We start from the raw sequence: 27,793 nt of genomic DNA on the forward strand, positions 1-27,793 counted from the left end.
GGTGCTGGGGAGCCAGAGTTAATGATTGGCAGGCGGGAGAGCCAGAGAGAAGCACCCACCCACCCATGACTGACCACAGCCCACAGAGGCTTTCCTACTCCTGGGCAGGAACTGCCAGGCGCCTCCGGGGTCCAGCGGTGTCCGGCATCTGCCCAGCTCGGGGCCAAGACCAGTAAGCGGGACCAGCTCTGCCCCACGACCAGTGTGCTGCCCCCCATGCTGCTTCTGACAAGGTTTGCGCCATTCTCTTTCCAAATCAGGGTTTTGGTGTGCTAAGGAGGGTCTCTCTCTCTCTCTCTCTCCCGCTTCGTTCTTCTTTCCATTGCCCTGGCACTGAAATAAGGTCAGCTGCTTTTAAGGCACCCGTCTCCATCCATTGGCACTGCAGGGCAAGTGGGCCCCTGAGTGCACGTGGCATGCCAGCCCCCCCCCCAGCGCTTTCTCTATGGCAGGCACAGGTAGCCCGACATGTGCTCACCTCTCCCTGCCCCACCCTCCAGGCCCCACGTCGAGATTGGGGGCCCAGCCCTTTGTGGTGGGGGTGACCTAAGCAGTGGACCGGGCGACGCTTTGGCTGGCGACGAGGAGCAGGGCTGAGATGGCGGTCAGGGCAGAAAGCCTGGACTTTGTTCTTTGTGGCTGAGAAGGGAGCATAAAAGTCTACTACTGGATAAAACAGAAAATTGTGGGTAAGACCAGGGTTTCCCAACCTTGGCCACTTGAAGGTATTTGGACTTCAACTCCCAGAGCGAATGCTGGCTGGGGAATTCTGGGAGTTGAAGTCCAGATATCTTCAAGTGGCCAAGGTTGGGAAACCCTGGGTTAGACGACAACCGCACCAGATGGATTCGAAACTGGCTAAGCAGCCGCCCTCAACATACAATGCTGGATAGAACTACATCTACATGGAGGGGGTGTGTGCAGTGGAAGACCCCCAGGGCTCTGTTTTAGGCCCAGGACTCTTCAACATCTTCATCAGTGATTTGGACAAGGGGAGAGGTGGGGAACGTATCAAATTTGCAGATGGCACCAAATTGGCCAGAATGGCCAACTCTCCAGGAGAGAGGCTCAAGATACAGAAGGCTCTGCAGTTGAACATTGGGGCTACCTTCCAAAATGAAATTCAGGAAGCTTCTCCATTTAGGCAAGAAAGACAAAACGCACAGTTACAGGATACGTGGTACCTTGCTCAACAGTAGCAACTGTGAGAGGGATGACCGTTGAGATAGGAGCCAGCCGTGGGCAGCAGCTGCTAAAAAAGCCAACAGGGTTTTAGGCTGCCTTAGCAGAGGGAGAGAATCAAGATCGCATGAAGGGTTAAAACCACTTTATAAGGCCTTGGTAAGGCCACACCTGGAATACTGTTTTGGTCACCACGATGCAAAAAGGATGTGGAGACACTAGAAAAAGTGCAGAGAAGAGCAACAAAGAGGATCAGGGGAACTGGAGGCTAAAACATAGGAAGAACTGTTGCAGGAACTGGGTAAATGTCCAGTTTAATGAAAAGAAGACCAAGGGGAGACATGAGAGCAGCCTTCCAATATCTCAGGGGTTATTGCCATAAGAAGAGGGAGTCAAGCTATTCTTCAAATAGGGCAGAACAAGAAGCAACGGGTGGAAACTAAACAAGGAGAGAAGCAACTTAGAACTAAGGAGGAATTTCCTGACAGTCAGAACAATTAATCCATGGAAGAGCTTGCCTTCAGACACGGTGAATGCTCCAACACTGGAAGTTTTTAGAGGATGTTGAATAAGCATTTGTCTGAAGTAGTGTAGGGTTTCCTGCCTAAATAGGGGGTTGGACTAGAAGACCTCCAAGGTCCCTTCCAACTCTGTTATTCTATTCTGTTCTGTTCTTCTCTATTCTACTGCAGGAAGTCGAAACTGGGCAAACATCTGGGCAATTAAAGAGGACATTGCAGGAATAATAGAACTGACCAAGAAAGGATGCTAACTGTCCCCGGAGACTAGTGGGTGATAGGGCAGAGGGGGGAGAGCCCAGGGAGGGGCTGGGGAAGGTGGGCCGTGTAGACAAGCCCCTCTTAAACGTCTTCAATGGGACTGAAGAGAGATTTAATCCTGCAACAACAGGCTTTGATGCTCCTGGCTCAACCTAGTCTCCGGGCCCTCAGCTGCCCTGCCAGGTCTACGCTTCCCCCAGCTCCCTCAGGGCTGATATGTTGACTCTGCCCCAACCTGTTGTGGCCCCCCAGCAGCCGGTGGAGCTGGTGGCAGATTCGGACAATGAAGAGGCTGGGGAGGAACGTGGGCCAGTCCTGGAGTCTGGGGAAGGCTCAGACGGCTCCTTATCAGAAGGCTCCTTATCAGAGGCAGAGACGGGGCCGGGGCTGTCCAACAGTTATATGCTACCTTCGGAGTCGGAGACAAGTGGGGCAAAAGAAACGCTGGAGACTGTTCCCGATGTGCACGTGCGCAGAGTTGTCAGGGGATGGGAACAATTAAGAAGCAGAGGTCAACTCGGGAGTATAAACGCACCAGGGGAGGCTGGAGAAAATAGGAGGGGGAGGGGAGCGGTGTTTGCAGGAGGCAATTAGTTCATTATTCCTGTGAAGATTGGCTTATCTGAGAGGCTCCTTTCCAAGTACAGTGCAGCTTTGTGCAAGCATTGTGCGTCCAACTGCTATCGGCCTGGCGACTCTCCAAGGTCTGATAAGCTCTGTGTTTGCCATCCCCCCTTGGAAAGACGCTTTGCCAGGACTTTGCTGGGTGGGAATCAGGAGCGGGGTCTAGCTTGCCTCGCCGCCAGTTTGCTCCCTCCTGTGCCGCATGGCTTCCACGCACGTATGCAAGTGCAGTGCCCAAAACTTGGCTTTGCACTTTGCACGCGCTGTGCATCCGCAGAAGAAAAAACAAGCCAAAAAAGGCCAAAAACAAGATGGCGGAACATGCGCAGGGCTGAAAACCCAGCCCGCAAACCAGCAAAAGGCTCAAAAAAAGATTTTTTTAAAAAAAGATGGTGGCATTCACAGAGCGCCACCGACATAACCGGCTGCGTGGCGTCACCACTGTTTTACTACCAGTTCTACAGAACCGGTGCGAACCCGGAAGAGCCCACCTCCGATGCGAATGCTAAGAACTCACAGCAGCCAAAAAAAAGGGGCTTTGGCGGACAAGGGTTCCGTTTCGCGATTTGGTGGTGCCTCGGTCAAAACACATCTGCCCGGGAACGTGTCCCCTTGGTGTCTCCTTACAGACTGGGGTTCAAGAGATGCAGCCCAAAGCTTCAAAGGGCCCCCAGGAGCAATTTCAACGTCCTTCTAGATAACATGGGCATTTAGCTGGAGAAACCCAAGCGCAGGGATGGAGGGGATGTGATTGGACGTCGAGAGATCCAGATGTGGATCTGAGGGGGGGGAAGGTGAATTCCGCTCGTTTATGCGCCAGGAGAGAGCTGGGCTGGGGGTCGCTTTTGTGGAGGTTGAAGGTGAGGCTCTCCGCTCATGGGGGGGGGCTTTCTTTCAGAATAATGATAATAAGGATAAGGATAAGGATAATGATAATGATAATAATGGTAATAATGTTAACAATGGTAATGATGATGATGATGATGATGATGATGATAATAATAATAATAATAATAATAATAATAATAATAATAATAATAATCCGCTCCGAGTCCTCGGAGAGGGGCGGCATACAAATCTAATAAATAAAAAAATAAAAAATATTTTAAAAATTTTAAAAAAATTAAAATAAAATAAAATAAAATAAAATAAATAATAGTTATGGCTCTCAAGCCAGGAGGCTGAAACTCAAGGGGGCCTCTCCCTCTTCTGCTGACCCTTTGTCCCCTGAAACTCTCTGAAAGAAACAGTCCACCAAAGAAGGCTCCGGAGCAAGGAAACCAGGTTTATTTGGGCGCAGCAGTGGGCCAAGCGTGGTGTCACCCATACAGAAGCGGAATGCAGGTGGATGTGCCTTATCCCCCCATTCCCACCTGCTCACCTGGTGGGTGGGCTACACCCGATACGGGTCCTTCTCCTTCCCCCCAACCCCTCCTTGATCTTATCTTCTAGCTGCTAAACCAGAAGTTTCGACAGAGGTTTCCCGTTACAAGAGTTGCTTAAAATGACGGAAACAAAGGTCTGGTCTACCAATTCATGCTTACTTAGCTTATATACAAAACTTTAAATTTTAGAAGTTTCTTCTTTCACCTTGAACCACCTATTTTTTATTTTTTTATTTTTGTCAAGTACATTTTGGCGGTATACAATGTTTATATACCTGATACTAGTAAAAGAGAAACACTGGGACAGGGGACGGAAGGCAGGCTGGTGCACTTATGCCCCTTACTGACCCCTTAGGAATCGGGAGAGGTCAACAGTGGACAGTCTAAGGGTGATGTTTTGGGGGGTCAGGTGATGATACTACAGAGTCAGGTAGTGAGTTCCATGCATCAACTACTCGGTTGCTAAAGTCGTATTTCCTACAGTCACGTTTGGAGCGGTTTACTTTAAGTTTGTAGCTGTTGTGTGCTCGTGTGTTGTTGTGGTTGAAGCTGAAGTGGTGTTGACAGGAAGGACATTATAGCAGATGATTTTATTGGTGATGCTTAGGTCCTGTTTGAGGCGACGTAGTTCTAAGCTTTCTAAGCCCAGGAGTTTGGGCCGGGTGGGGGGGGAGGACGGGGAGGGAGCCTCGCCGTTGGAGAGAGAAGGCGGGAAGGGGGTCAAGGCGGCCTTCTAGGGAAGGAGAGGGGGGGCTGGCTGGCTGCCCGGTTGTCTCTCCCTGCCAAAAAAGCCACAATGGGCGCCTGCTGGGAGTCTCTGCCCAAGCCCCAGAGGCCGAGGGGGGGGCTGGGAAGCCTGGGAACAGAGCAGGTGGCCTCCTGGGGGAGGGTGTCCTGGGAGCAGCCCTGTGGGGAGGGGCCCTGGGGACCCTCCCGGACTCCCCACTCAAAGGAAGAGCCCGAAAGATCCAGGCCTCCCTCTACGGCTCTCGGGGGCCCTTGCGGGTGGCCCCAAAGCTCTGCCGGCAGCTGCCCCCCAAGGAAAGGAAGGCCCCCCCACGCTCCCCCTCGTCTCCCTGGCAAGCGGCCCCAGGGCTCCCCTCCCCCCCTTCTCCAGACATCAAGGTGTGGACTCACCTGGGCCCTTCTCTGCAGCCAGGGGGTCCTGTGCCTTAGAAAGGTGCAGACTCACCTGGACTTCCCAAAGGGCCATCGGTTTCCCTTGCCCCCTCAGCCTCTCAGCCGGGGGGGGGGGAAACAGGGGGACCCCCAAGTCGGCCTTCAGCTCTGGGGGGGCCCTCAGGGACACACCTGCACAACTTTCTTTTGACATTGTGCAAAAAAGGAGGGAGGACTAACCAAGGCCAGCGCTATAGAAAATAACAACAACAACAACAATAATACAAAAATCAGCATAGTGATTTCGTTTTCTGTGTTGTATTGATGCTGATGAAGATGATGATGATGATAATGATAATAATGATAATAGTAATAATAGTAATTAGTAATAATAGTAATAATAGTAATAGTAATAATAGTAATAATAGTAATAGTAGTAATAGTAATAGTAATAGTTGATCTGCTGAATTTAGGAGGGGTGAGATAATAACAATAACAACAATAATACTAATACTACTACTAATAATAATACAAAATCCAGCATAGTGATCTTGTTTGCTGTGTTGTATTTTGGATAATAATAATAATAATAATAATAATAATAATAATAACAACAACAATAATAATAATATTTTTTTTAAAGACGGTCTGCTGAATTCAGGAAGGGTGAGTGGGCCTGACCCTTGGGAGAAGTGCGGAGGGGTCAGAAGGGGAGGAGGGGGGTCCGAGGGCCACACTTGCAAGGGGCCAGAGAAGGCTTTGCATCTGCAGGCTGGTGAGGCTGCCAGAAAGGACCCCCGCCCACCGCAGCCCAAACTTGCCCGGAAGGGGCAGGGGTGCCATCCTCTTTGGGGCATGTCAGGACCCCAGAAATGCATTTTCTACCCTGCTCCCCCCTCCCCCCCTGAAATAGCCTCCTGCAAGCTTTCTTGCCCCCAATCAGCCCAAGTGGGGATTTTGTATTTAAAACTGAGTAGGGCAAACTCCCGGACGGTGTCACTTTTTGCTTTCCAAGGACCTCGGCCTCTTCTTTTGCATTTTAGCCATGTCCTTATTTGTCCAGATGAAAGCAGGTCTTCTCACCTGCCTGCACCTCTGCCCAGGTTCCGAAGCCAGAAGAAGCCCAGGACCTTCTCTGCCATTGTCAGGAGTGTAGCCTGCGCTTCTTAGAAGGGTTAAGATTTAAGCCACCCTCTTTGGAAAAAAGTTGTCTAGGCATTTTGTGGGCATTGCACAAGCATCTGAATCCTGTGCACACCCATGTCAGTCACAGGTATTTGAAACAGGACACAAGGGAGGAGAGAGCAATCTTTTTTAAAAGAGTTTTTCCTACTGCAGCCTCCGTGGACTTTCAGATGTCTGTGGCGGTTTACAGGCGAGGTCGGGTTTGGCAGCCTCCGTGGGGAAGGCAAGTAGCACCCTCTATGGCTGGCTGGTGGGGGGGACCTTCCCAGAGACCCCCACCCATGCACCTCCCCGGGGCTGACTTTGGGGGCAGCGGGGTCCCTTGGGGAGAGGGAGGGCTTTTTCTTCCAAGCGTTCAGAGGCCGCTTAGGAACTCCAGATGCCCAGAGCTTTGGGGAAAAAAATCACCCTTTCATAAGGTGGCCCAATTGTTGATTTGGTCTGGGTGGGGGGACATCCTCTCCCCCCGCACACAATAGCCCAGTGCTCAGTCTTCAAAATAAGGAAGTAAATCGCCTCCCCGTCTTCTTTGCCATCTCTCCTTTCCTTCCTCGAACCTTTCTTTTTTTGGAAAAAAGATAAACTTTATTAAACAATTAAAATAAACAAAATTAACCAGCATGTTTCCCGTGAGTTGGCCTTCTCGGGGTCCCGTCGACTAAACAATGCTGTCTGGCAGGACCCAGGGGAAGAGTCTTCTCTGTGGCGGCCCCAACCCTCTGGAGCCAACTCCCCCCGGAGATTTGAATTGCCCCCACTCTTCCCGCCTTCCGCAAGATGTTGAAGACCTATCTATGTCGCCAGGCATGGGGGGAATAACTATCTCTCCCCCCCACCACCATCTTTTTTCCTGACTGTAATACATGAGAATGGTGATTGTGCAGTAATGATTGTTTTTAATATCTGTGGGTTTTAAATTTCGTTTTTAATTTTTATTGGATTTGTACTCTGTATATGGTGTTGTTGTTGTTGTCAGCCGACCTGAGTCTTCGGAGGGGCAGCATACAAATCTAATAAATACTAATAATAATTAGTTGAAGTTACATTTCAGCAGTTGTTTCTTCTTTATATATTGTATATCAATTGCTTAATATATTGCTACATACTTAATAAACTATATTGGTTACACAGCTGTCTTATCACTTAAGCCCAGACGGTTTATACAGGGTAAAAAGAGAAAGAAGGGAAGGAGAAACAGAAAGGAAAAGGGAAAAAAGAGGGGAGAGAGGGGAAAGAGGGCTGCTGGTCAACTCTATATGTGCAGAGGTGGTCTTGGTGGTCCTGTGACCTGCTGGCTGTCAAGGTGGCATTGTTACTTTCTACATGTACCGTATTTGGGATGTTTCCATCGGCTGGTGGCCTGGTCTGTTTATTTCGTGCGTCCTATAAACTGAGGCTCTGTTTGTTTCGCATCTTTTATGCTTTGTAAATGTTTTTTCTGACCCAACCGTTCGTATCAACCTCTCAGCCTTTCTCGGACCTTTCCAAGCCATTGGGGCAGCTTTGGGGCCAAAGATTTCAGCCCCAGAACTGATGGGGGTCAGGGATCTGACGTCCTGGTTGTGGTTCGTTTCCCATCCGTTGACTCTTTCGGTTTTGAGGGAGAAACCCGGGGGGAAGGACGGGCTGTTGATTAGTCTTAGGGAGCCAAACTCTGGTTGAGCACAGCTGAATGAGGCCACGGTTGGAGAACGCAGGCGAAAGGTTTGGAGGGGAAACCATCTGGCTATGAAGACGCCTGCTCCCTCCCTTGGCCAGACCCTCCTCTCCACCCACCCACCCGAGGGATCCTTGCAAGACGCAGCCCTCTCGGCCGCCTTGTCAAAACAAGCGTCTCTGAGCCAGAAGAAATCGGCTCCACCTTCCAAACTCTCGGCTCCCCGTCCCAGATTTACCAATAGGAGGTTTTTGCAAGGGGAAGACATGGAAACGTGGCAGGCAGCGTCCGGACGGAGGGAAAGAGCGCAGGGAGAGAAGGAAGCCCTCCAAACTGGACTCTCGGACTCCTAAGCTGCCCAACTTTGGCCTTTCCCCCGGCTTCCGAAACGATGCACCCAGAAGGGGAGACCCTCCCCGCAAAGCAGGACTTGGCTTTGACAGAGAAAGCTGCGAGGGCTTCCTCCTCCGCAAACCTGCCCAGTTCTTCAGAACCGAGCCCGGCCTCTTATTTCCCCCCTCTCTCTTTGCAACCCAGAGATGCCAACTTCGCCCTACGGTGCGTATATTATGCGCTCTCAGATTATGTCGCTTCTGGAGGTTGAGCCTTGCCTGCCCTCTGGTCCAGCAGCCATTTCGCCTTTCTCCTTCTCCCGTTATCGGCCTGCTTGGGTTGTTTTGGTTTCAAACATGTCTCGGGAAGGGCTGCGCCTTGTTTTCTTGTTGCGTCCCCTGCTCTCCTCATCCTTGTCCGCCCAGCTGGCTTTACAAAAGCGGAGTTTGTTCCCTGCGTCTTCTTTTAAAGAAATAGGTTGGGCTTCTTTAAAGGGAGGTTGTGTTGCTTCGTGGGCAACACAGCAGCAGCAGCAGCAGCGATGGGGACGGAGTATGAGAGGGAACCTCTACGTGGAGTATGGAGAGGCCTGTGATGGAGGAAGGTGGCAAGTCCTCCCGAGGCAGATGGCGAGGAGGAAATGGGTTTCAGAGCATGATAAGAGAGTCTGAAAAGTTTGGAGATGGTTCCAGTTGCATTGGACTTTTGCATTTGGGAGTGGGGGGGATGTTGAGCCAGAATACACCGGGACCGCCTTCTGCCGCATGAATCCCACCGTCTGGTTAGGTCCCACAGAGTCGGCCTTCTCCAGAACCTGTCAAGTAGACCATGTGGCTTGGTGGGACTCGGGGGCAGAGCCTTCTCTGTGGGGGGCCCGGCCCTCTGGAATCAGCTCCCCCCACCCTCCTTGCATTCCGTAAAAGTTTAAAGAACTATCTGTGCCACCAGGCTTGGGGCCATTAGACCTTAGATCCCAGGCTGACAAGTGTGTATGTCTTGCCGTGTGAATGGGAATGAATGATTTTTAAATGTTATTAGAGTTTTTAAAGTTTTTTTAGGGATATTAATTGGATTTTTAGATTATGTACATTGTATGTTGTTTGATATGTTGTGAGCAGCCCCTAGTCCGCAGAGAGGGGCGGCATACAAATCCAATAAATAAATAAATAAATAAAAATGAAAAATGCATTTATCAAAATGTGCAAATGTTTTCAGAACTGGGGTAGAAAGAAGTGGAGGCAGAGCCAGGGCCAGGGCCGTTGGATAGTTCTCAGCTACCTTCGGAATTGGAGGTTTTTCCTTTTTTAAAGATAGACCCTGTGGGGGCGGGAGGGGGAGACAGAGAACTTTGCATGTTTCCCTCTGGGGTTTAGATCTCAGAATGTATTTGCCCCACTGATAAATATGAACTGTTGTTGGTGCACAAGAGCCAGAGGGGCTTGGGGGTTTCCACCGTGGGAACACCTCCAAACGGCCCAAGGTAGGAAATTTTGATCTTATGGGAGGAAACTTGACTAATAAAACGGAACATGGAAATCTTCTTTTTCTGTTTTAAAGCAAGGAAATGGAACGCGCAGGTACTTTTCGGTTCGATTTCTAACAGGCCTGCCTCCCGTTGAGGAACTCAGCTTCACCCTGCTCCTAATTATAATTACAACAGAGTTATAAGGGACCTTAGAGGTCTTCTAGACCAACCCCCTGCTTAGGCAGGAAACCCTACACTACTTCAGACAGATGGTTATCCAACATCTCCTTAAAAACTTCCAGTGTTGGAGCATTCACAACTTCTGGAGGCAACTTCTGTTCCACGGATCAATTGTTCTAATTGTTCTCCTTAGTTCTAGGTTGCTTCTTGTTTAGTTTCCACCCATTGCTTGTTGTTGTTGTTCTCTAGCCCACCATCGTGCTGGTTGGGGAGGGGGAGATTTTCAGAATGGGGGAGGACTAAGACAAACAGAAAGGGCTAAGGAGAAGGACTCAGCCAAGGAGCTTTCACCCTCTTTATTTTATATATATATATATATATATATATATATATATATATATATATATATATATATATATATATGTAGATTGTTCTGAGTTCGGGTTTTGCCCTGTGTAATATTTTGCATGTCTATGCGACGTTTTGGTGAAATCACATTCACCATCATCAGGCTGAAGTTCCAAGTCTCGTGCTGTTGTACAACAGCACGAGACTTGGAACTTCAGCCTGATGATGGTGAATGTGATTTCACCAAAACGTTGCATAGACATGCAAAATATTACACAGGGCAAAACCCGAACTCAGAACAATCTACATACATATACCCGTGAAAATTTACGAAAACAAATATATATATATATATATATATATATATATATATATATATATATATATATATAAAGTAATTTTGAACAGATTTGCACAAACACTTAAAATTCTTCAAAGTACTGTCCTTGGGTCTCTACACATTTTTTCCAGCGACTCTGCCATGACCGGTACATGCCCTGGAAGGCGTCTTTGGGGACCTCTCCCAAGGTCTTCGTCACGGCTGATTGGATCTCTTCTATGGATGAAAAACGGGTTCCTTTCAGGGCTGCCTTAATCCGAGGGAACAAAAAGAAGTCTGCTGGGGCAACGTCAGGACTATAGGGGGGTGGGGCAGCGTTGGCACCTGGTGTTTGGCCAGGAACTCGTGGACTCATAGCACGTTGTGGCAAGGCGCGTTGTCATGATGGAGTTGCCAGGTAGCAGATATGTCTTTTCTCCTCCTGATGACCCTTTTTCGGAGTCTTTCCATTTATTTTATATTATTTTTAATTTTATTTTACAAATATGACATACAAGAAAAAAAAAACATACATAAAAATATATATATACAACATTTGGGGAATGAAAGTTTCCCCACTTCTTTTTTGGATATTTGATCAGAGAATTACACTTCCTTTACATAATATTAATTTTTGAATTCTTTTATTTGACATGTTGCTTTGCATAAATTTTTATTTATTTATTTCTTTTAGCCAATCGTAAAATTTTGCCCATGTTTTATAGTAATCTGATTCTTCTTTTCACTCTAATCTTTTGGATAGCCTGTCCATCTCCGCACAGTCTAGTATTTTTTTAATTATTATGTTTTCTTCCAGTATTTTGTCTGTTTTCCACTGTTGGGCATATACTATTCTGGCAGCTGTTAGTATATGTATAACTAGGTATCTTACTTCTTTTTCTATTTTTTTTAATTAAAAATACCCAATAAATATAATTCTGGTTTTTTTTTTATTTCTTTCGGAAAAAAACCGGAGCTTCCACCCTCTTTAAGTGGGGTGCCAAAGTCAAACCCTTGGAGAGCCCAGCCTGCCTCCTTCCCTCCGAAGAAAGCCCTCCGGAGCCATTCAGCTGTGGCCTGGGTCAAATGAGGCCATGTGAACGGGCCCTTGAGACTCGCTGGCCAATTGATGGCAACGGTCTTTTTATTATCTGCCTCTGGGACTGTCATTCTCAGGAGTGGTTTTTATGGCCCTGGATTCTCAGACGGTGTTGCAGGTGGAGCTGAGGACCCCGGGGGGGGGGCTTTCCTGCCCACTACCCAGGGAGTCCGGAGACGTCCGTGGTTCTCAGAAAAACCCCATTTCCCTGGCCGCTTCATCCTATTGCCCAGTTAAGCTTGGATGGCGGGCGAAAGTTGTATTTCCCCCTTGCCCTCCCTGCCCTTAGCAGCCATTTCAGGGGGAAGTCAAACCCAGAAATCATGTTGACTTCTGTCTCTGCTGCGTTGAGACATTTGCGGGTGGCAGGTAGCTGGCTTTGCTTTCATCATGCGACGTTACAATAGCCACAGCCTTATCATTAATCACCTTGGCAGGTAAGTGGCAGCTGCACCCACCTCCCCACCCCTGTGTATTTTGAGTCAATATTTGCACAACTGAGTTCCTGCCACTTTTGCTGTTGCTCCAAGCTGGGCTTGGACATGGTCCCCTGACTGACCCCTTTCCATCTCTGGACCTCTTGAGTGGGGTGGGTGCCTCACTGCTGGTGCGTCTCGAAAAGCCAAAAACAAGATGGCGACTGCACACAAACGCACAGTGCCAACATTTTTTTAAAGCCGAAAACAAGATGGTGACCACACGCGCGGTGCCCAAAAAAATATGTTTAAATCTGAAAACAAGAAGGCAACTGCAAACACAACTTCTGCTTCTACGCATGCTCAGAAGGAAAAAAAATCAACAAAAAGATGGTAGCACCCAAACCAGATCACTGAGGCCATCACAATGTCACCAGCGGGTCACTACAGGTTCAGCCGAACCGGTCCAAACCGGGAGGAGCCCACTGCTGCCCTCAAGGACGATGTTTTTAGGGAGTCTGGAGGTGAAGGTGGGGCTGTCGCTAGAGGCCGGTGCCTTCTTCCCCATTTGATCAGAAGGGAAGAGTTTCCACGGTGAGATTAGCCGGGGTGGCGCAGTGTTTAGAGTGCAGCCCTGCAGGCCACTGAAGCTGACTGTAGATTGGTAGGTCAGCAGTTCGAATCTCACCACTGGCTCCAGGTTGACTCAGCCTTCCCTCCTTCCCAGGTGGGTCAAATGAGGACCCAGATTCTTGGGGGCAAGAGGCTGATTCTCTGCAAACCACTTAGAGAGGGCTATAAAAGCACTAGGAAATAGTGGCCTATAAGTCCAAGTGCCATTGCTATTAGTCTGATTTATTTGGGGGAGACGGGATGATTAGGCAATGATGAACTCCACCAACACATTAAAGCTGCTAAGAGAGACCTCAGACGAGTCCCATCCTGTCAGGAAATAACCTCAGGGCAGCTGGGCTCCAAATAAACACTACTAGTGAAATACTAGTGAGTGATGAAAACAAAACATAGAAACACAGAAGACTGACGGCAGAAAGAGACCTCCTGGTCCATCTAGTCTGCCCTCATACTATTTCCTGTATTTTATCTTAGGATGGATCTGTGTTTATCCCAGGCAGGTTTACATTCAGTTCCTGTGGATTGACCAACCACGTCTGCTGGGAGTTTGTTCCAAGCATCTGCTACTCTTTCAGTCAAATAATATTTTCTCACGTCAATTCTGATCTTTCCCCCAAGTAACCTCAGATTGGGCCCCCTAGTTCTTGGGTTCACTTTCCTATTGAAAACACTTCTCAGCTGGCTGTCAGGTAGTTATCAGATACCTTCAGAGTTGGGGCTGAAGAGTCTGTCTGTCTGTCTCTCTATCTCTCTATCTATTATATCTCTCTCTATCTATCTATTATATCTATCTATCTATCTATCTATCTATCTATCTATCTATCTATCTATCTATCTAAATTTGTATGCCGCGCACTCCCAAGGGACTCTGGATGGTTTACAACAATAAAAATAAATATAAAAACAGTTTATTAGTTCATTTATAAGTGTGAAAATTTGTTTATCTTGAATTGTGCTTCACTGAGACACTTTGCCAAGTATGTCCTTGTTCAGGGTTGTGTCAAAAAGCTATTGGCCTTTCAAGGGCTTCTCCGTGGGGGGGGATTTGCAATTCCCACCTGAAAGACTGTTTGCCGGGACTTTGCTGGATGTGAATGCTAAGAATTCCCATTAGCCAAATAAAAAGGGCTTTTTGGGGGGGTGAGGAAGGGGTCTGCTTTATGATATAGTGAAGCTTACGTCAGAACTGGATTGTCCAAGAGTAAGATCCCTATACACTGCTCCAAAAAATAAAACAACACAATATAACTTCAAGTAAACCAAACCTCTGTGAAATCAAACTGTCCACTCAGGAAGCAACACGGATTGACCATCAATTTCACCTGCTGTGGTGCACATTCAACTCTGTACAGAACAAAGGATTCAGTGAGAATATTTCATCCATTCAGATCTAGGGTGGGGTCTTGGAGGGCTCCCTTGATTTTTTTTGAGCAGTGTATAGGATCAAGTGGTGGCTTTGAGTGGATAACAACACGCGGTGTGAATCAGGGATTCATGCTGGTGTGTGATGCTTCTGCACATGCACAGAAGCTTCTGCACATGCTCAGAAGCTTCTGCACATGCACAGAAGCTTCTGCACATGCACAGAAGCTTCTGCACATGCACAGAAGCTTCTGCACATGCACAGAAGCTTCTGCACATGCACAGAAGCTTCTGGCATGGATGGGTGGAGCTTCCTGCTGTTGCCGGTACTGGTTCGTAGAACCGCACTGTCCTGGTAGCAACCCACCGCTGGTATGAATGTGGAGAGGGGCAGAGCCCGACCCACCCGCTGGTACGTCAGCTATTGCCCAAAGTGTATAACTGACAGTGTCTTATTTTGGGCCAAAGACAAAGCCAGGAAGGTGGCCTCATTTGAGCAGTCTAAAGTTTCATCTGGATCCTTGGGGAAAGCAGCAGCTCTGGCGAGTCCAGGGTTCACATGAGCTCAGCCCCAGGGGACCAAAACGGCAGCTCTAATGGTCAGGGAGAGAAAAGAGGGAGGGGGGCCTTCAACAGGGGCTTCGGTTGAAGCTCGGCTGCCAGGAATTTGGCCCACCTTCTCCCAATCCTGTGCATTGCCAGGTGGGCGCATGGAACGCCCCCTCCCCTTTGTAAGGTCAACTGGCAAGCCGAGGGAGGGAGGGGAGAGGAGGGAGGGAGGGAGGGAGGGTCCAGCTATGAGGCTTTTGCCCAAGGAGCATCAACCTCCCAGAACACCTTTGCGTGGCAGTTTAGAATCGAGTGGTTCTATGGTCTATAGCACTTGCCAGGGCATCCTTGGTGTTTCTCAGCAGGTAAATGCATTTGTCCCCAGGCTTGGGTTCAGGGGCGCTGCAGATCACTCCCTCCCTAAGCTTGGTGTAGCTTTTGGGGTTAAAATGGGGCACTTCCCCCTCTTCTGGAAGGCCCCGAGATCTTCTAAACAGGCAAAAGCAGAGTGGGGAGGGGCTTCCTCACCCCCAGTCAATAGCCACAAAGCAGAGGTCGGGGCCTGGCTGGGATCTCTGTGCTTTTTTTCTCAAAGAGGGGCAGCTCCCTCCCTCTTCCTCTCCTGGGGGGAGCCGAATGGGTCTGGCCCCCCAGCTCTTGTTCTTAAAGTCAGGGCTGCTCTTTGCCTTCAGGAAAATGGAGGTGCTTGAGGGGCCGGTCTTCCCTAGGGTCCCCTAAGCAAAGAGGAAGGCCAGCTGGACGGTCCCTGCTGGTCAAAACAAAGCAAAGACACCAATGGCCCCGGGGATCCTCTCTTTGGACCCAAAGGTGGCTCTTGAGGCGGATCCTGGAAGGGGAGGGCTTGGGGCACTCCCTCCCTCGGGAAAGAGGCAGTGTCGAGGGCAATGAGGGTGTGGAGAGGGCGGGGAGCTTCCAAAATCTTTCCTACGGTGGATGGCAGCCGAGCCGAGAGAGGTCAGGCCCTTCAGTGCAGCTGCAGGAAGAACAGATGCTGCCAGGGAGACAAACCTCTCAAGTAAACAGACCAAAACTCACCTTGCATGTTGGCCGGAGCAGAGCGGAGCTTCCAGAGGCCGAAGTCAAGGTATCGCTCACATCTTCTCCGGGTCGGCCACCTCCTTCTGCAAGGAAAGGGGTCCTCACCCCGAGTCTTGTATTGGCAGTTCAGAAGAGAAGGATTGAGGGGTCATGGTTGCTGACCGTCTCCAAATGGGTGGAGAGTGCCGTCAGGCAGCAGGGAAAGCAAGTAGGATGCTTGGCTGCATAGGTAGAGGTATAACAAGCAGGGAGAGGGAGATTGTGATCCCGCTGTGTAGAGCGCTGGTGAGACCACATTTGGAATAATACTGTGTTCAGTTCTGGAGACCTCACCTACAAAAAGAGATGGATCAAATTGAACGGGTCCAAAGACGGGCTACAAGAATGGTGGAAGGTCTTAAGCATAAAACGTATCAGGAAAGACTTCATGGACTCAGTCTGTCTAGTCTGGAAGACAGAAGGGGAAAGAGGGGACAGGATCGAAACATTGAAATCTGTTCAACGGTTAAATAAGGTTCAGGAGGGAAGTGTTTTTAATAGGAAAGTGAACCCACGAACAAGGGGGCACAATTTGAGGTCATTTGGGGGAAAGAACAGAAGCCACGTGAGAAAATATGATTTGATTGTAAGAGTAGTAGATGCTTAGAACAAACTTCCCGCAGATGTGATTGGTCAATCCACAGACACTGATTTTAAACATGCCTGGGATAAACATAGATCCATCCTGAGATAAAATACAGGAAATAGTATCAGGATAGACTAGATGGACCAGGAGGTCTTTTTCTGCTGTCCATCTTATATGTTTCTAGGTGTGGGGGGGAAGGCTGCTCTGTGGGACTGCAGCTCCCATCCTCCCCAGCCAGCAAGCGCTTGAAATGGGCTGGAGAGCCAGATGTGGAGGAAGGCTGCCCGCAACTCTCCAGGGCAGGGGCCAGCCCTTCAGTGGGCACAGCCTTGGCCTTTGCTGGGAAGGGACTCCATCTGGGGAACCCCCTGCCTTCACTGGAGGGGTGGGGGGTCTCGTGGGAAGGAGGGCTGGGCTGCTTCCCCTTCTCCCTCTCCTCTCCAGTTGGTGTCCGACTAACCCCCACCTCTTGTCTCATTCCATCTAGGATGACTCTGTCACAAGGAAAGGCCATTCTCTTATGGGTCACCTTCCTGGCCCTTTTATCGCTGGCCATTTTCACCTACCTGGACAGGTAAGAACGCCAGGCACCACGAAGGGCCCACTGAGTTTAGCGTCATTGCAAGGAAGGCCATAAATAAACCCTTTGCAATAAATCATGACGGAAGCCGACCCAGCCCAGCTGCCCCTTAGTTCCATCAGAGAATCCAGAATTCCCGCAATAAGGTTGGGGCAACAGAGCCTCTCTACCCGAGAGCCCAGGCACCCAGATGAGTCCAATCACACCGGGCCCATAAAGTTTTATCCGAACAGAAGCACTTTGAGCGGCCTATGCATCACTAATGGGAGACAATGAGCCCTTCAGAGATTAAGGAGCTGGGAGGGGCCGGAGAAAGGCATTGCAGCCCTCGGGTGGGGCAGAGCGAAGGCCCAGGTGGGGAGAAGCCCAAGGAGGAAGTGAGGCCCCAACCTCTCCCCGTGGCTCATCAATATCAATCAATATCAACTTTATTTGATTAGTCAATCGACCATATCAAAGCGAGGAAAAGGACCACATCGGTCGTCATAAAACTGTGACTGGTTAAAATGCAATAAAATTGGCAAAAATAGAGGAAATTTGAATAAATAATAAGTTAAAATCAGAAGAGCTTCCTGGGGCGATCAGACTCGAGTTTGACAAGCAGCCTTTCGACACCCGAGATCTGCTCCTGGAGGGTTACGTAAACACACCCTCTGCCTAGTTTCAGTGTGAAATCGCACACACTCCCCAACCCTGGGTGGTGCCACCTTACGTCCTCTGACGTGTGTCCATATTGCAACGGAGGAAGAGCGAGAAGCTGTCCTCTGCCAAAGTTAGAGGCGGTTCAGGATCGCAGCTTTCCGGTTAGCCAACTCCTTCAACCAACGACCGCCCCACGGGTCAGCAGCCACAGGGCAGGCAGACGTGACAGGCCCGTTGGAGGAAGAGGAGGGGGACAGGGCAGTGGGGGGGGGCTGTGGAAACAGAGGGTCTGCTATTTATTGATTTAATAATTATTTGATTTCTTTTATGCCGCCCTTCTCCTTGGACTCAGGGCAGCTTACATCATGTTAGCAATAGCACTTTTTAACAGAGCCACCAGCCTTTGGCCCCCACAACTCGGATCCTCATTTGACCCACCTTGGAAGGATGGAAGGCTGAGTCAACCTTGAGCCGGTGGTGAGATTTGAACTGCTGACCTACAGATCTAGCAGTCCGCTTCACTGGCCTGCAGTAGAGCACTCTACCTGCTGTGCCATCCCGGCTCGATCCAACCGCGGAGCTGCTTTCTCTACAGAGAAGCTGTTTTTGTCTCCTTGTGTTTGTCCCAAGACGGTCCAGGTGTCTCGGACGAGAGAGAGAGTCCTTGGGCCGTTCTCAGCCCAGCTCCACGCCAGGTCAGAGTCCTGGAGGCTCTGGGCCATCTGTGCATTTCTGGGCCTTCACGGCTGAAGGCTTTCCAGAGCGAGAGCTTCCCAGCCCCACCTGGGCGTGGAGACCGTCAGGTGCTTCTGCAGGGAGCCCATGGTCAGCCCACAAACAGGCGCCAGGCCAGCTGAGTAGAGACAAGTGGTGATTGTTGGCTGCTGTTTACCTGTTGCTTGCAGGCAAATGACCTCGAGAGAGTCAGGTGTGTTTGTTCTCTTTCCCACAGGGATCAGAAATGGACGTGGAGGGAGAGCATCAGCCCCCCGTAAGTGCCCTGAGGTTGCTCTGGCTGGCCACACTGTTTGTGACTCTGGGACTGCCCGCCACCCAAAATGAGCCCTGGCTCCCCAGGCAGAGGATAGGGCACCTTTACCTGGGGGTTTCGGCAGGTTCTGACCAGTTCTGGAGAACCGGTAGCAGAAATGCTGAGAGTTCGGAGAACCTGCACATACCACCTGGGACTGGCCCGGACCCCCTTCTCTGCCTCCCCAGTCTAAGCCGATCGGGAAGAAATGGGGATTTTGCAGTATCCTTCCCCTGCCATGCCCACCATGCCACGCCCGCCATGCCCACCAATTGGTAGTTTAAAAACATGCGACTCCCACCACTGTCCACAGGCTTCAGGAATGTACCATATTTTTCAGAATATGAGACTCACCATTTTCCTCCCTGAACGAGGCGGATAATTTGGGTGCATTTTACACTCTGAATGTAGCTTTGCCCCCAACGACCCTAACGATGTTCCCAGCTCTTCTTCCCTCGCAGGCTCTTCCATGGTTTCTCTCTGCAAAGAGTGTTTCCCAAGCCCTGAGTCTTTGCAGGGCTTTCTCCATTGCTCTGACTTGCTCTGAGTTAGTTTCTTTCCAGCCCTAATCGGGTGCTAACAGTGTTCCCAGCTTTTACCAGCTTGCAGGCTCTTTCGTTGTTACTCTCTCCGAATAAAGTTTTTTTAAAGCCCTCACCAGGGGATAAAACAATGGGCTGGCTAAGGACGCTGGTCAGATGGATCCCTGGTGAGCAGGCCCTGTCCCCTATTTTCCTCCCCCAAAACTAAGGTGCCTCTTTTGCTCTGGTGCATCTTATACTCCGAAAAATATGGTATTGGTTCAGCCTCACCCTGGCAGCTGCCCTCTGGTGCCAATGGTCATTCAGCTCCTTTTCCCGTTTCCTTGTTGCAAAGGGTCAGCTGCCTTTTGCCCTGGCAGCCTGGACCCATTGAGCCCCATGGCAGAGCCGGAAAGAGCAGAGCTGCCACTTTGGCCTTGCGAGCGAGCGAGAGAAGATCACCTGCAGCTCAGATTAGCAGAGGCTCTGGGAATGCCTGGGGCATCGTGTGTGTGTGTGTGTGTGTGTGTGTGTGTGTGTGTGTGACTGAAAACCCGGCAAGGCAGACTGAGCACTTTCAAAACAGCTGCTAATCTGCTGCTGCTGCGTAACCCTCCTTCCGTCTGGCCTTGCCCAACGAGTGACCGTCAGTGCCACTTCCCTTTTCCTGGGCATCCAGAGCGGTGAAAATATTGACTGACCCCTCGCGTCCGCCAGGCATGGGGGAGTTGAGACCCCTTTCCCCCAGGCTTTTTTATAGTTTGTTTTATATTTGGTATGAATGTGCTGTTTGGTTTTTTAAAAAAAAAATAATGATAGGGTTTTATATGTTATTTTTAATATTAGATTTGTTCCACTACTATATTGTTTTTATTACTGTTGTGAGCCGCCCCGAGTCTTCGGAGAGGGGTGGCATACAAATCTAATGAATAATAATAATAATAATAATAATTTCAACTCCTACCTTCAAAACGTCACTACAGAGCCCTGTACACCAAGACAACAAGGCACAAGAACAGTTTCCCCCAAAACGCCCTCACTCTGCTAAATGAATAATTCCCTCCACACTGTCAAACTATTTACTAAATCTGCACTACTATTACTACTAGTTGTTTCCTGATTGCTTATTTGACCCCTGTGCCAATCATTAAGTGTTGGACCTCATGACTCTTGGCAAATGTCTCTTTTCCTTTTATGTCCTCTGAGAGCATCTGCACCAAAGACCAATCCCTTGTGTGTCCATCCCACTTGGCCAATAAAGAATCCTCTTCCCTTCCATTCCTCCGTACGGATGAGTGAAGGTGGAGGGGGCAGGTGGCCAGCTGCTTCTTCTGGGCCCCCAGTAGAGCCACTGAGCCCCCTCCCACTCCCAGAGGGCCCGGGAACTTTGGCCCCTCACGGTGGCCCTTTGCACCACAGGGAAGAGAAGCGTGGAAGCCCCTTGTTTGGCGCTTGCAGAACGGGTGGTGTGGGGGCCGAGGAATGACTGACACCCTGGCATAAGTTTGATGCCGGCCAGACTCCCCCTGCCCAGGATGCCAGGAAGCCCCCAGCCAGGGGAGGCGCCTGAGTAGGGGGTCCACCTTCACTTCTTCCTGCCTAGCAGGGTGCTGCCCCCCCCTCTCTCCCCTGAGCAGCAGCTGAAGGGGGAGGGGGGAATCAGTCCCTTGTCCTGCCAAGCCCCCCCCCCCCAGTCTTGCTGAGGTCCACTCTGCCCCCCCTTCTCCTGGTACCCCCCAGCCCCCCGCAGTATAGCTCAGCACTTGGCAGCGGCATTGCAACGTGCCCAAATAGTTCCCTTGGCACCGAATTATTTCCTTGGCACGAATAAGAAAAAGGCTTCTACACCCCGTCAGGAGTTTGAGCCGAACGAGGGTCTAAAAGCATTTCTACACCTGGACAGGAAGCCAACAGAAAGGCAGGTAGAAAAACAAGGCCTCCCAGAAGAAAGGGCCCTTTGTGCCTCTTGTGTGTGTGTGTTTTTTAAATAAGGAATTTGGCTGCCTGGTTGACAGCAGATGGTGAGAGGATCATTCCCTTTCTCTAGAAAGACAACACACCAAATGGACTTGTGGGAAAGGCAACTTTCTCAACAAGCTCTGTGTGTGTGTGTGTGTGTGTGTGTGTGTGTGTGTGTGTGTGTGATTGATTGCAGAGGTTCTCAACCATCCAGGTCCGAAAGGAGCTTTTCCAAAAGACAATCTGGAGAACGGAAGCAGCTTCTTGGAGGAGAGAAGCAAAATGTTAGAAAGATAGAAACATAGAAGATTGATGGCAGAAAAAGATCTCGTGGTCCACCTTGAGTCCTTCGGGATTGTCTGCCCTTATAATATTCCCTGTACATTTTGTCTTAGGATGGATCTATGTTTATCCCAGGCAGGTTTACATTCAGTTCCTGTAGATTTACCAGCCACCTCTGCTGGGAGTTTGTTCCAAGCATCTACAACTCTTTCAGTCAAATCATATTTTCTCACAGTTGCTTCTGATCTTTCCCCCAACTGACCTTAAGATTGTGTCCCCTTGTCCTTGGGTTCACTTTCCCAGTGAACACGTTTTCAAGGGAAGGGGAAAAACCCCCTGAAAAACCCCAGCTGCCTTTTGGGAAAGCCCCACTGATCCTCTCTCCTTCGTTCCAGGGAAGTGAATGCAACCAAAGAGCCGAGAGAGCTACTGCTCAGCAGCTGGTTTCACCCAGGGTAAGAACTCCACCTGAACTGCACACTGGGCTTCGTCTAGAGCAGCGTTTCCCAACCTTCAACTGTCCAAATGTATCTTCAAGTGGCCAAGGTTGGGAAGCACTGCTGTGGACGTCTGCTTTCTCTGTCTGAAGCCTCCGAGAGACCAGGGCTCTTCAACCCACCACGAGAAACTCCTGGGGGGGGGGAGACCTCCAGAGGCTTACAACACCCCCCCACACACACATACCCACACACACAAAGGAGCAGAGGGGACCCAACTTCTCACCCGTGCAAAACCAGAGCGGGAGGCTGGAGTGACTCAGGATGGGTGGGGCTTTCACTGCCTCTTGGCCAACCCCCCCCCCCCAGCTTCCTTCTGCCTGAAGCATCGGAAGGTCCCCTCAGCTGGACGAGGCCACCAGTGAATGAAATGAAATTCAATGGTGAAAAGTCAGGTTCTACGTTTAGGCAAGAAAGACAAAACACGCAGGTACAGGTGGCACCTTGCTCAACAGTTGTAACTGTGAGGGGGACCTTGGAGTCCGAGTGGATGACCATTCAAATAGGAGCCAGCCGTGGACAGCAGCTGCCAAAAAAGCCAACACAGTTCCAGGCTGCATCAACAGAGGGAGAGAATCTATACCACGCAAAGGGTTAATACTATTGTATATATTCCATTGCTCACCACACTTGGAATCCTGCATCCAGTTTTGGTCGCCACGATGCAAAAAGGTTGTGGAGACTCTAGAAAAAGTGCAGAGAAGAGCAACAGAGATGATTAGGGGACTGGAGGCTAAAACCTAGGAAGAACAGTTGCAGGAACTGGGTTTATGTCTAGTTTAATGCAAAGAAGGACCGGGGGGGGCATGATAGCAGCCTTCCAATATCTCAGGGGCTATTGCCTCAAAGAAGAGGGAGTCAAGCTATTCTCCAAAGCGCCTGAGGGCAGAACAAGAAGCAATGGGTGGAAACTAAACAAGGAGAGAAGCAACTTAGAACTAAGGAGAACTAATTCCTGGCAGTTAGAACAATTAAATCAGTAGAACAGAAGTTGCGTCCAGAAGTTGTGAAGGCTCCAACACTGGAGGGTTTCTTTTTTCTTTTCTAATTTATAAAAGTAAACTTTATTTAAACACACAAAGTACAAACAATTAAACTGGAGGTTTTAAAGCAGATGTTGGATCACCATCTGTCTGAAGCGGTGTAGGGTTTCCTGCCCAAGCAGGGGGTTGGACTAGAAGACCTCCAAGGTCCCTTCCAACTCTGTGGTTGTTGTTATTATTATTATTAGGGTTGGCTTGGAAGCAGCTTCGGTCAGCAGGCTGAAAATAGCCTGCCTCCAGTCCAGGGCAGGAGAAGGAAGTCGGGGAAAGGCTGGGCTCCTGCCTCGTTTTGCTCTAAATTAAATCCCGAGGAGGGGGAGGAGGGGGGGAGGAGGTTTCCCAAACATCTGGCTCCAATCAGCCGGCTGGAAGGCCAAACATTCCCCACTTCCAGCCCCTCCCTGGTAAACCTTGTAACACGAGGTGGGGGGAGGGCAGCAGCCAAGCCCCCCCCTCCTCCTGCCTGGAATTCCCAACCGGAGGCTCCGGAGCCTCACATCCCCATTGGGGGGGGGGCTTTCTGGAAGGCTGCTTTGGAGTGGGAGGGGGGCCGAGCTGACTCTCACTCAGATGACAGCAGAGTGACATCGGTGTTCTCCTTCCGCCCCGGGCAGCGCACGGACAGAGGTGTCCACCATGAGCCCCTGGTCAGCCCCCATCGTGTGGCACGGGACCTTCAAGAGTGCCACCCTCGACGATCACTACAAGCGGCAGAAGGTGACCGTTGGACTGACCGTCTTCGCCACTGGGAAGTAAGTGTCCCAAGATAAAACACAGGGAATAGTAGAATGGCAGATGAGATGGACCAGGAGGTCTTTTCCTGCTGTCAATCTTCTGGGTTCCCAACTGCCTCGCCCAGGCTGATCCGGAGGGTTTGGCCTGAGTCTGAGCCATCCCAGGAGGGGCTCAGGTGGACGGAGGGCTGGATCGGGGGTGGCAGCACCTGCCCCCCCTCATCCCAGCCACCTTTGCTTCCCCCCACCCAGGTACCTGGACAAATACCTGAGGGACTTCCTGGTCTCCGCCAACACCTTCTTCATGAGGGGCCACAGGGTCATCTTCTACATCCTGGTCGATGACCTCTCCAGGGTGCCCGAGGTCAAGCTGGGCCCCCAGCGGACACTGAAGCTATTCCGGGTCAGCCAGCCGCACCGCTGGCAGGACGCCAGCATGATGCGCATGAAGACCATCGGGGACCTGATCGAGGAGAGCATCCGCTTCGAGGTGGACTTCCTCTTCTGCATGGACGTCGACCAGGTCTTCCAGAGCCCCTACGGGGCGGAGGCCCTGGACACCTCCGTGGCCCAGCTGCACGCCTGGTTCTACAACGCGGACAGGGGGGCCTTCACCTACGAGCGGCGCCCTGAGTCGGCCGCCTACATCTCCTACCAGGAGGGGGACTACTACTACCACGGGGCCGTCTTTGGGGGCGTCCCGCTGCAGGTGCTGAACCTGACCCGCCAGTGCTACCAGGGCATCCTGCAGGACAAGAGGCGGAGTGTGGAGGCGGTGTGGCACGACGAGAGCCACCTCAACAAGTACTTCCTGCTCCACAAGCCCAGCAAGCTGCTCTCGCCCGAGTACTGCTGGGACTACAAGATCGGACCCCAGTCCCAGATCCACAACGTGAAGCTGTCCTGGATGCCCAAGGAATACTACCAGGTCCGGGAAAACTCTTGACCGGCCCCGGCCCCTCACGCGACGCACCAGAGCCGGCCTGAAGAGCCCGGCTGAGCCTCACTCTGGGCCGAGGTGGGGCCACAGTGGTGGGGAGCGTCCAGGCTGCCTCCGGCCCCCTTCGCTTCTCCCAACATTAGTCAGCAGCCTCTGCCGGCCCCTCTCTGGTTTGCCCGCCTTGTCCCGGACAACTTGTGGTGGTGTGAGGCTGTGTGTGTGGCTGCGTTCCTCTCCTTTCGAGAGACTCTTTGCTGACGGAATCGGAACTGGGCTTTGTCGACAACAGCTGAATGCAGACCGAAGAGTCCGGGCATCCCCTGTCCCCTCTCTCGATTTGCACAGTCCCACAAACCTTTGGGTGCTTGGAGCTTTCCTCGGCCCCCCCCCAAGTGCCCTCCCCCCATTGCAAGACTCTTCCTGGGCACCCCTTGCTGATGACCCCATGAGTGGCCCCCAGCTGGGCAGGGCATTGCCTCACCCACTCCTGGGAGGAGAGGTCAGGGGTGGAAAGGCTGGCCAAGAGCGAGGACTTGCCCCCCCCTTACACACACACACAGACACCAGGAATCCTGGAGGGGCCCAGTTTACTCAGCAGGCAGGGTCTGCGGAGGAAGCCCCCCCCCGTCCCAGACCTCCTTCTCTGGCCTCCTGGGGGGACCCTGGCCGGGTGGGGCTTCAGGGAGCCACGCTGAGCCAATAGGGCAGTTGTCTCTCCCAAAATGGGGATGTTTTTTTTCTTCTGGTGGGGATTCAAACACGCACATCAAAGCACACTGGGGGGGGGGGGGTAGGGGTCTCTCCGTCCCAATTAACAAAGCTCACCACAGTTGGCAGCCTGGGCCAAGCTCAACAAAGGCCACCTCTTTTGTTCCTGTGCCAGCAGAGAGGAGGAGGGGGGGGCCACCTGCCAAGGTCCCCGCGACTCACCCTAGTTTGCTTGGACACCTGCCGGCTCCCACAGGTTCGGCCGTGCGTGTACCTGAGGGTGGGCACCTCTGGGTCTAAAATTAGAGGCCAGCCCTCCTCCCACTCTTCCCCTTTCTATAGTTTATTGTTCTCCCCCCTTGTGGGCACAAAGGTCTGGAGACTGCTGGGGGGCCCCCACGTTTGAGCTACAGAAGCAACTGGGGCTGCCCCACAGACCTCTCCAGGCAGCCTGGTGCAGCCCCCCCCCCCCCCGGCTTCCAAACCCTCCGTGCCTTGAAGGCTCAGTCGAGAGAGAGAGGGGCTGGCACGGGAGCCCCCCACCCTGTTTAGCCCCCCCCAATACCCCCCCCCGTCCTCCCCTGATTTATGGACTGGTCGGGGCCTTGGGCAAGGTGAGAGGAGGCCTAGTTGCTAATTGCTTTTAGAAATCGATGCCCTTGTTAATTTATTGCCTTGTAAATGACAAAAACAATAAATTCAAATTTTATTTTGGCCAAGTCTCTTGAAGGGGGGGGCAGTGGGGAGGACGGGATTTCCCAGCCTCCGAGGAAGAGGAGGCGGCTGAAGACGTTGGAGCGGGTTGGAATTGCAACAAGGGAGCCCCCCCCCCGCCCCCCCCAGGAAAGACAGCGGTCCCTGGGCAAAATGCTTCTGTCCCCGTTTTGCAGGCTTCCTGAGCTCTGAGTGGCCGCCCTGCAACTGCCCATTAATCCAGGGGGGGCTCTGGGCTGGGAGGGGCCTCCGGGGCTGCCTGCTCGTCCTTTCTGCTCAGTGGCCAGACTCCATCCAGAGTTGACCCCACCCCCTTGGAGGGGCATCCAACGCAAGGGCCAGTGGCAAAACAGTCTCTCGAACACGGGTCCCCAAAGTTGGCAACTTTAAGACTTGTGGACTTCAACTCCCAGAATTGTCCAGCCGGCTGTGGGAGTTGAAGTCCACAAGTCTTAAAGTTGCCAAGTTTGGGGGCTCTGGAATCGAATCCAAGCAAGCCGTGAAATGGACGGAATTCATAGGGTCATCATCTCCCCAGAGAAGTGGGGGAAGATTTGCGCAAAAACAAGTTGGAGACATTATTTATAAATGGGCAAAGCGAGAACCCTCGGTCTTTAAAGAGAAAGAAACTGTAACTCTTGAAACAGATCCCTAGAAGAATCGGAGAGAGAAGATTATGGACCCCAGCCACTGGATCCAGCAGGAAAAACATGTCATTTACATGGACCCTTCCCACAGGAATAATGTGGCAGGGGGGGGAGGAAAATAAATAGTGTAGAAAATGTAATGTATGAACGGAGAGGGGGGGGGGGAGGAAATCATCTAGTAGAGAGAGATTAGGAGAGTTTAAGAGGATCAGAGTCCAGAAGAAGAGGAGGAGGAGGAGGAAGAAGAGGAAGAAGAAGAGGAAGAGGTAGAATAGGAAGAGGAAGAAGAGGAAGAGGAAGAAGAAAGGGGTAAAGTAACAACCAAGAGGCAACAAGAACAGAGAGGAAAAGACATAAAGTGTTACCAGAACAAGGAAAGTCTAAGAATTGCAGACAATTCGGAATAATGGAAATGGAGAGACAAATATAAATGTAATGGATTGGATGATTTTGTAAAAAGAAAAATATATATAGATATGAAATCGATTAAACAAAATGTAGATATTATATGTCTCCAAGAGGCCCATATAAAAAAAACAAGATCAAAAATACCTGGGACGTAAGAAATTAGGAGAATTGTTTGCGGCCTTGGCCGAAAATAAAAAGAGAGGAGTGAGTGACACATGTGAAAAACGGAATAGAAGCGAAATTAATTTATGCAGATTTGAAAGGAAGACTATTAATGTTGGAAATGATAATAGAGGGGATGGAAATGCAATTGGCTCACATATGCACCCCAAACAGAAATCAAAACAAGTTTTATAAAAAAAAGTCATTGAAATAAACTGTGTAAATACGCAGTGTGGACTATAATGGGATAGTCAATGTCGTCTATATTTCTTGATCTAAATAAAAAACAACATACTTCTCTACAGCATTTGTGAGATACACCAACGCTTATAGGAGAGGAGTGACAACACCTTACGTGTCAAAGAGGAGAAAAGAAACAAGAAGATATTTTAATGAAAGAAATAGGCCAATTGGAAAGTAATCTCCGAACTAAACCAGGTGATGAGCAAACTGTCATATTGTTAGCACAAACACAAATTAAGTTAAATTGAATCTATTAGAACAGGCAGAATATGCAAATAACGTCAAATATAGGAACCAACACCTGCTTGAACATGCTAACAAGCCAGGAAGGAGGCCGGCTTATAAAATAAAAAAAGGAAAGGGA

At 50.5% G+C, this 27,793-nt stretch overlaps 1 protein-coding gene across 4 annotated transcripts; it reads left to right on the forward strand.

The window, feature by feature from the left end:
• Positions 1–25,969, forward strand: LOC139155930 (N-acetyllactosaminide alpha-1,3-galactosyltransferase-like). 4 transcript variants are annotated; one of them, XM_070731308.1, is made up of 6 exons: positions 1–233; positions 16,807–16,893; positions 18,494–18,532; positions 21,729–21,788; positions 23,488–23,625; positions 23,860–25,969. In XM_070731308.1, the coding sequence occupies exons 1-6, from the start codon at positions 217–219 to the stop codon at positions 24,551–24,553; spliced, it is 1,035 nt and encodes a 344-aa protein (XP_070587409.1). In that variant the 5' UTR covers positions 1–216; the 3' UTR covers positions 24,554–25,969. The 4 variants fall into 4 exon arrangements, with proteins under 4 accessions (XP_070587409.1, XP_070587410.1, XP_070587407.1 ...); XM_070731309.1 differs by lacking the exon at positions 1–233 and adding an exon at positions 6,345–6,497; XM_070731306.1 differs by lacking the exon at positions 1–233 and adding an exon at positions 7,910–8,489.
• Positions 25,970–27,793: the final 1,824 nt, after the last annotated feature.

This window comes from Erythrolamprus reginae, unplaced genomic scaffold (assembly GCF_031021105.1).
Source record: "Erythrolamprus reginae isolate rEryReg1 unplaced genomic scaffold, rEryReg1.hap1 scaffold_141, whole genome shotgun sequence".
In the NCBI taxonomy this organism is placed as follows: Eukaryota; Metazoa; Chordata; class Lepidosauria; order Squamata; family Dipsadidae; genus Erythrolamprus; species Erythrolamprus reginae.

Coding starts and splice junctions, on each gene's coding strand:
- LOC139155930 (XM_070731306.1), top strand. CDS start 8,323: ATGCACCCAGAAGGGGAGACCCTCCCCGCAAAGCAGGACTTGGCTTTG. Junction 18,533..21,728: donor AGGGAGAGCATCAGCCCCCC/GTAAGTGCCCTG, acceptor CCTTCGTTCCAG/GGAAGTGAATGCAACCAAAG. Junction 23,626..23,859: donor ACCGTCTTCGCCACTGGGAA/GTAAGTGTCCCA, acceptor CCCCCCACCCAG/GTACCTGGACAAATACCTGA.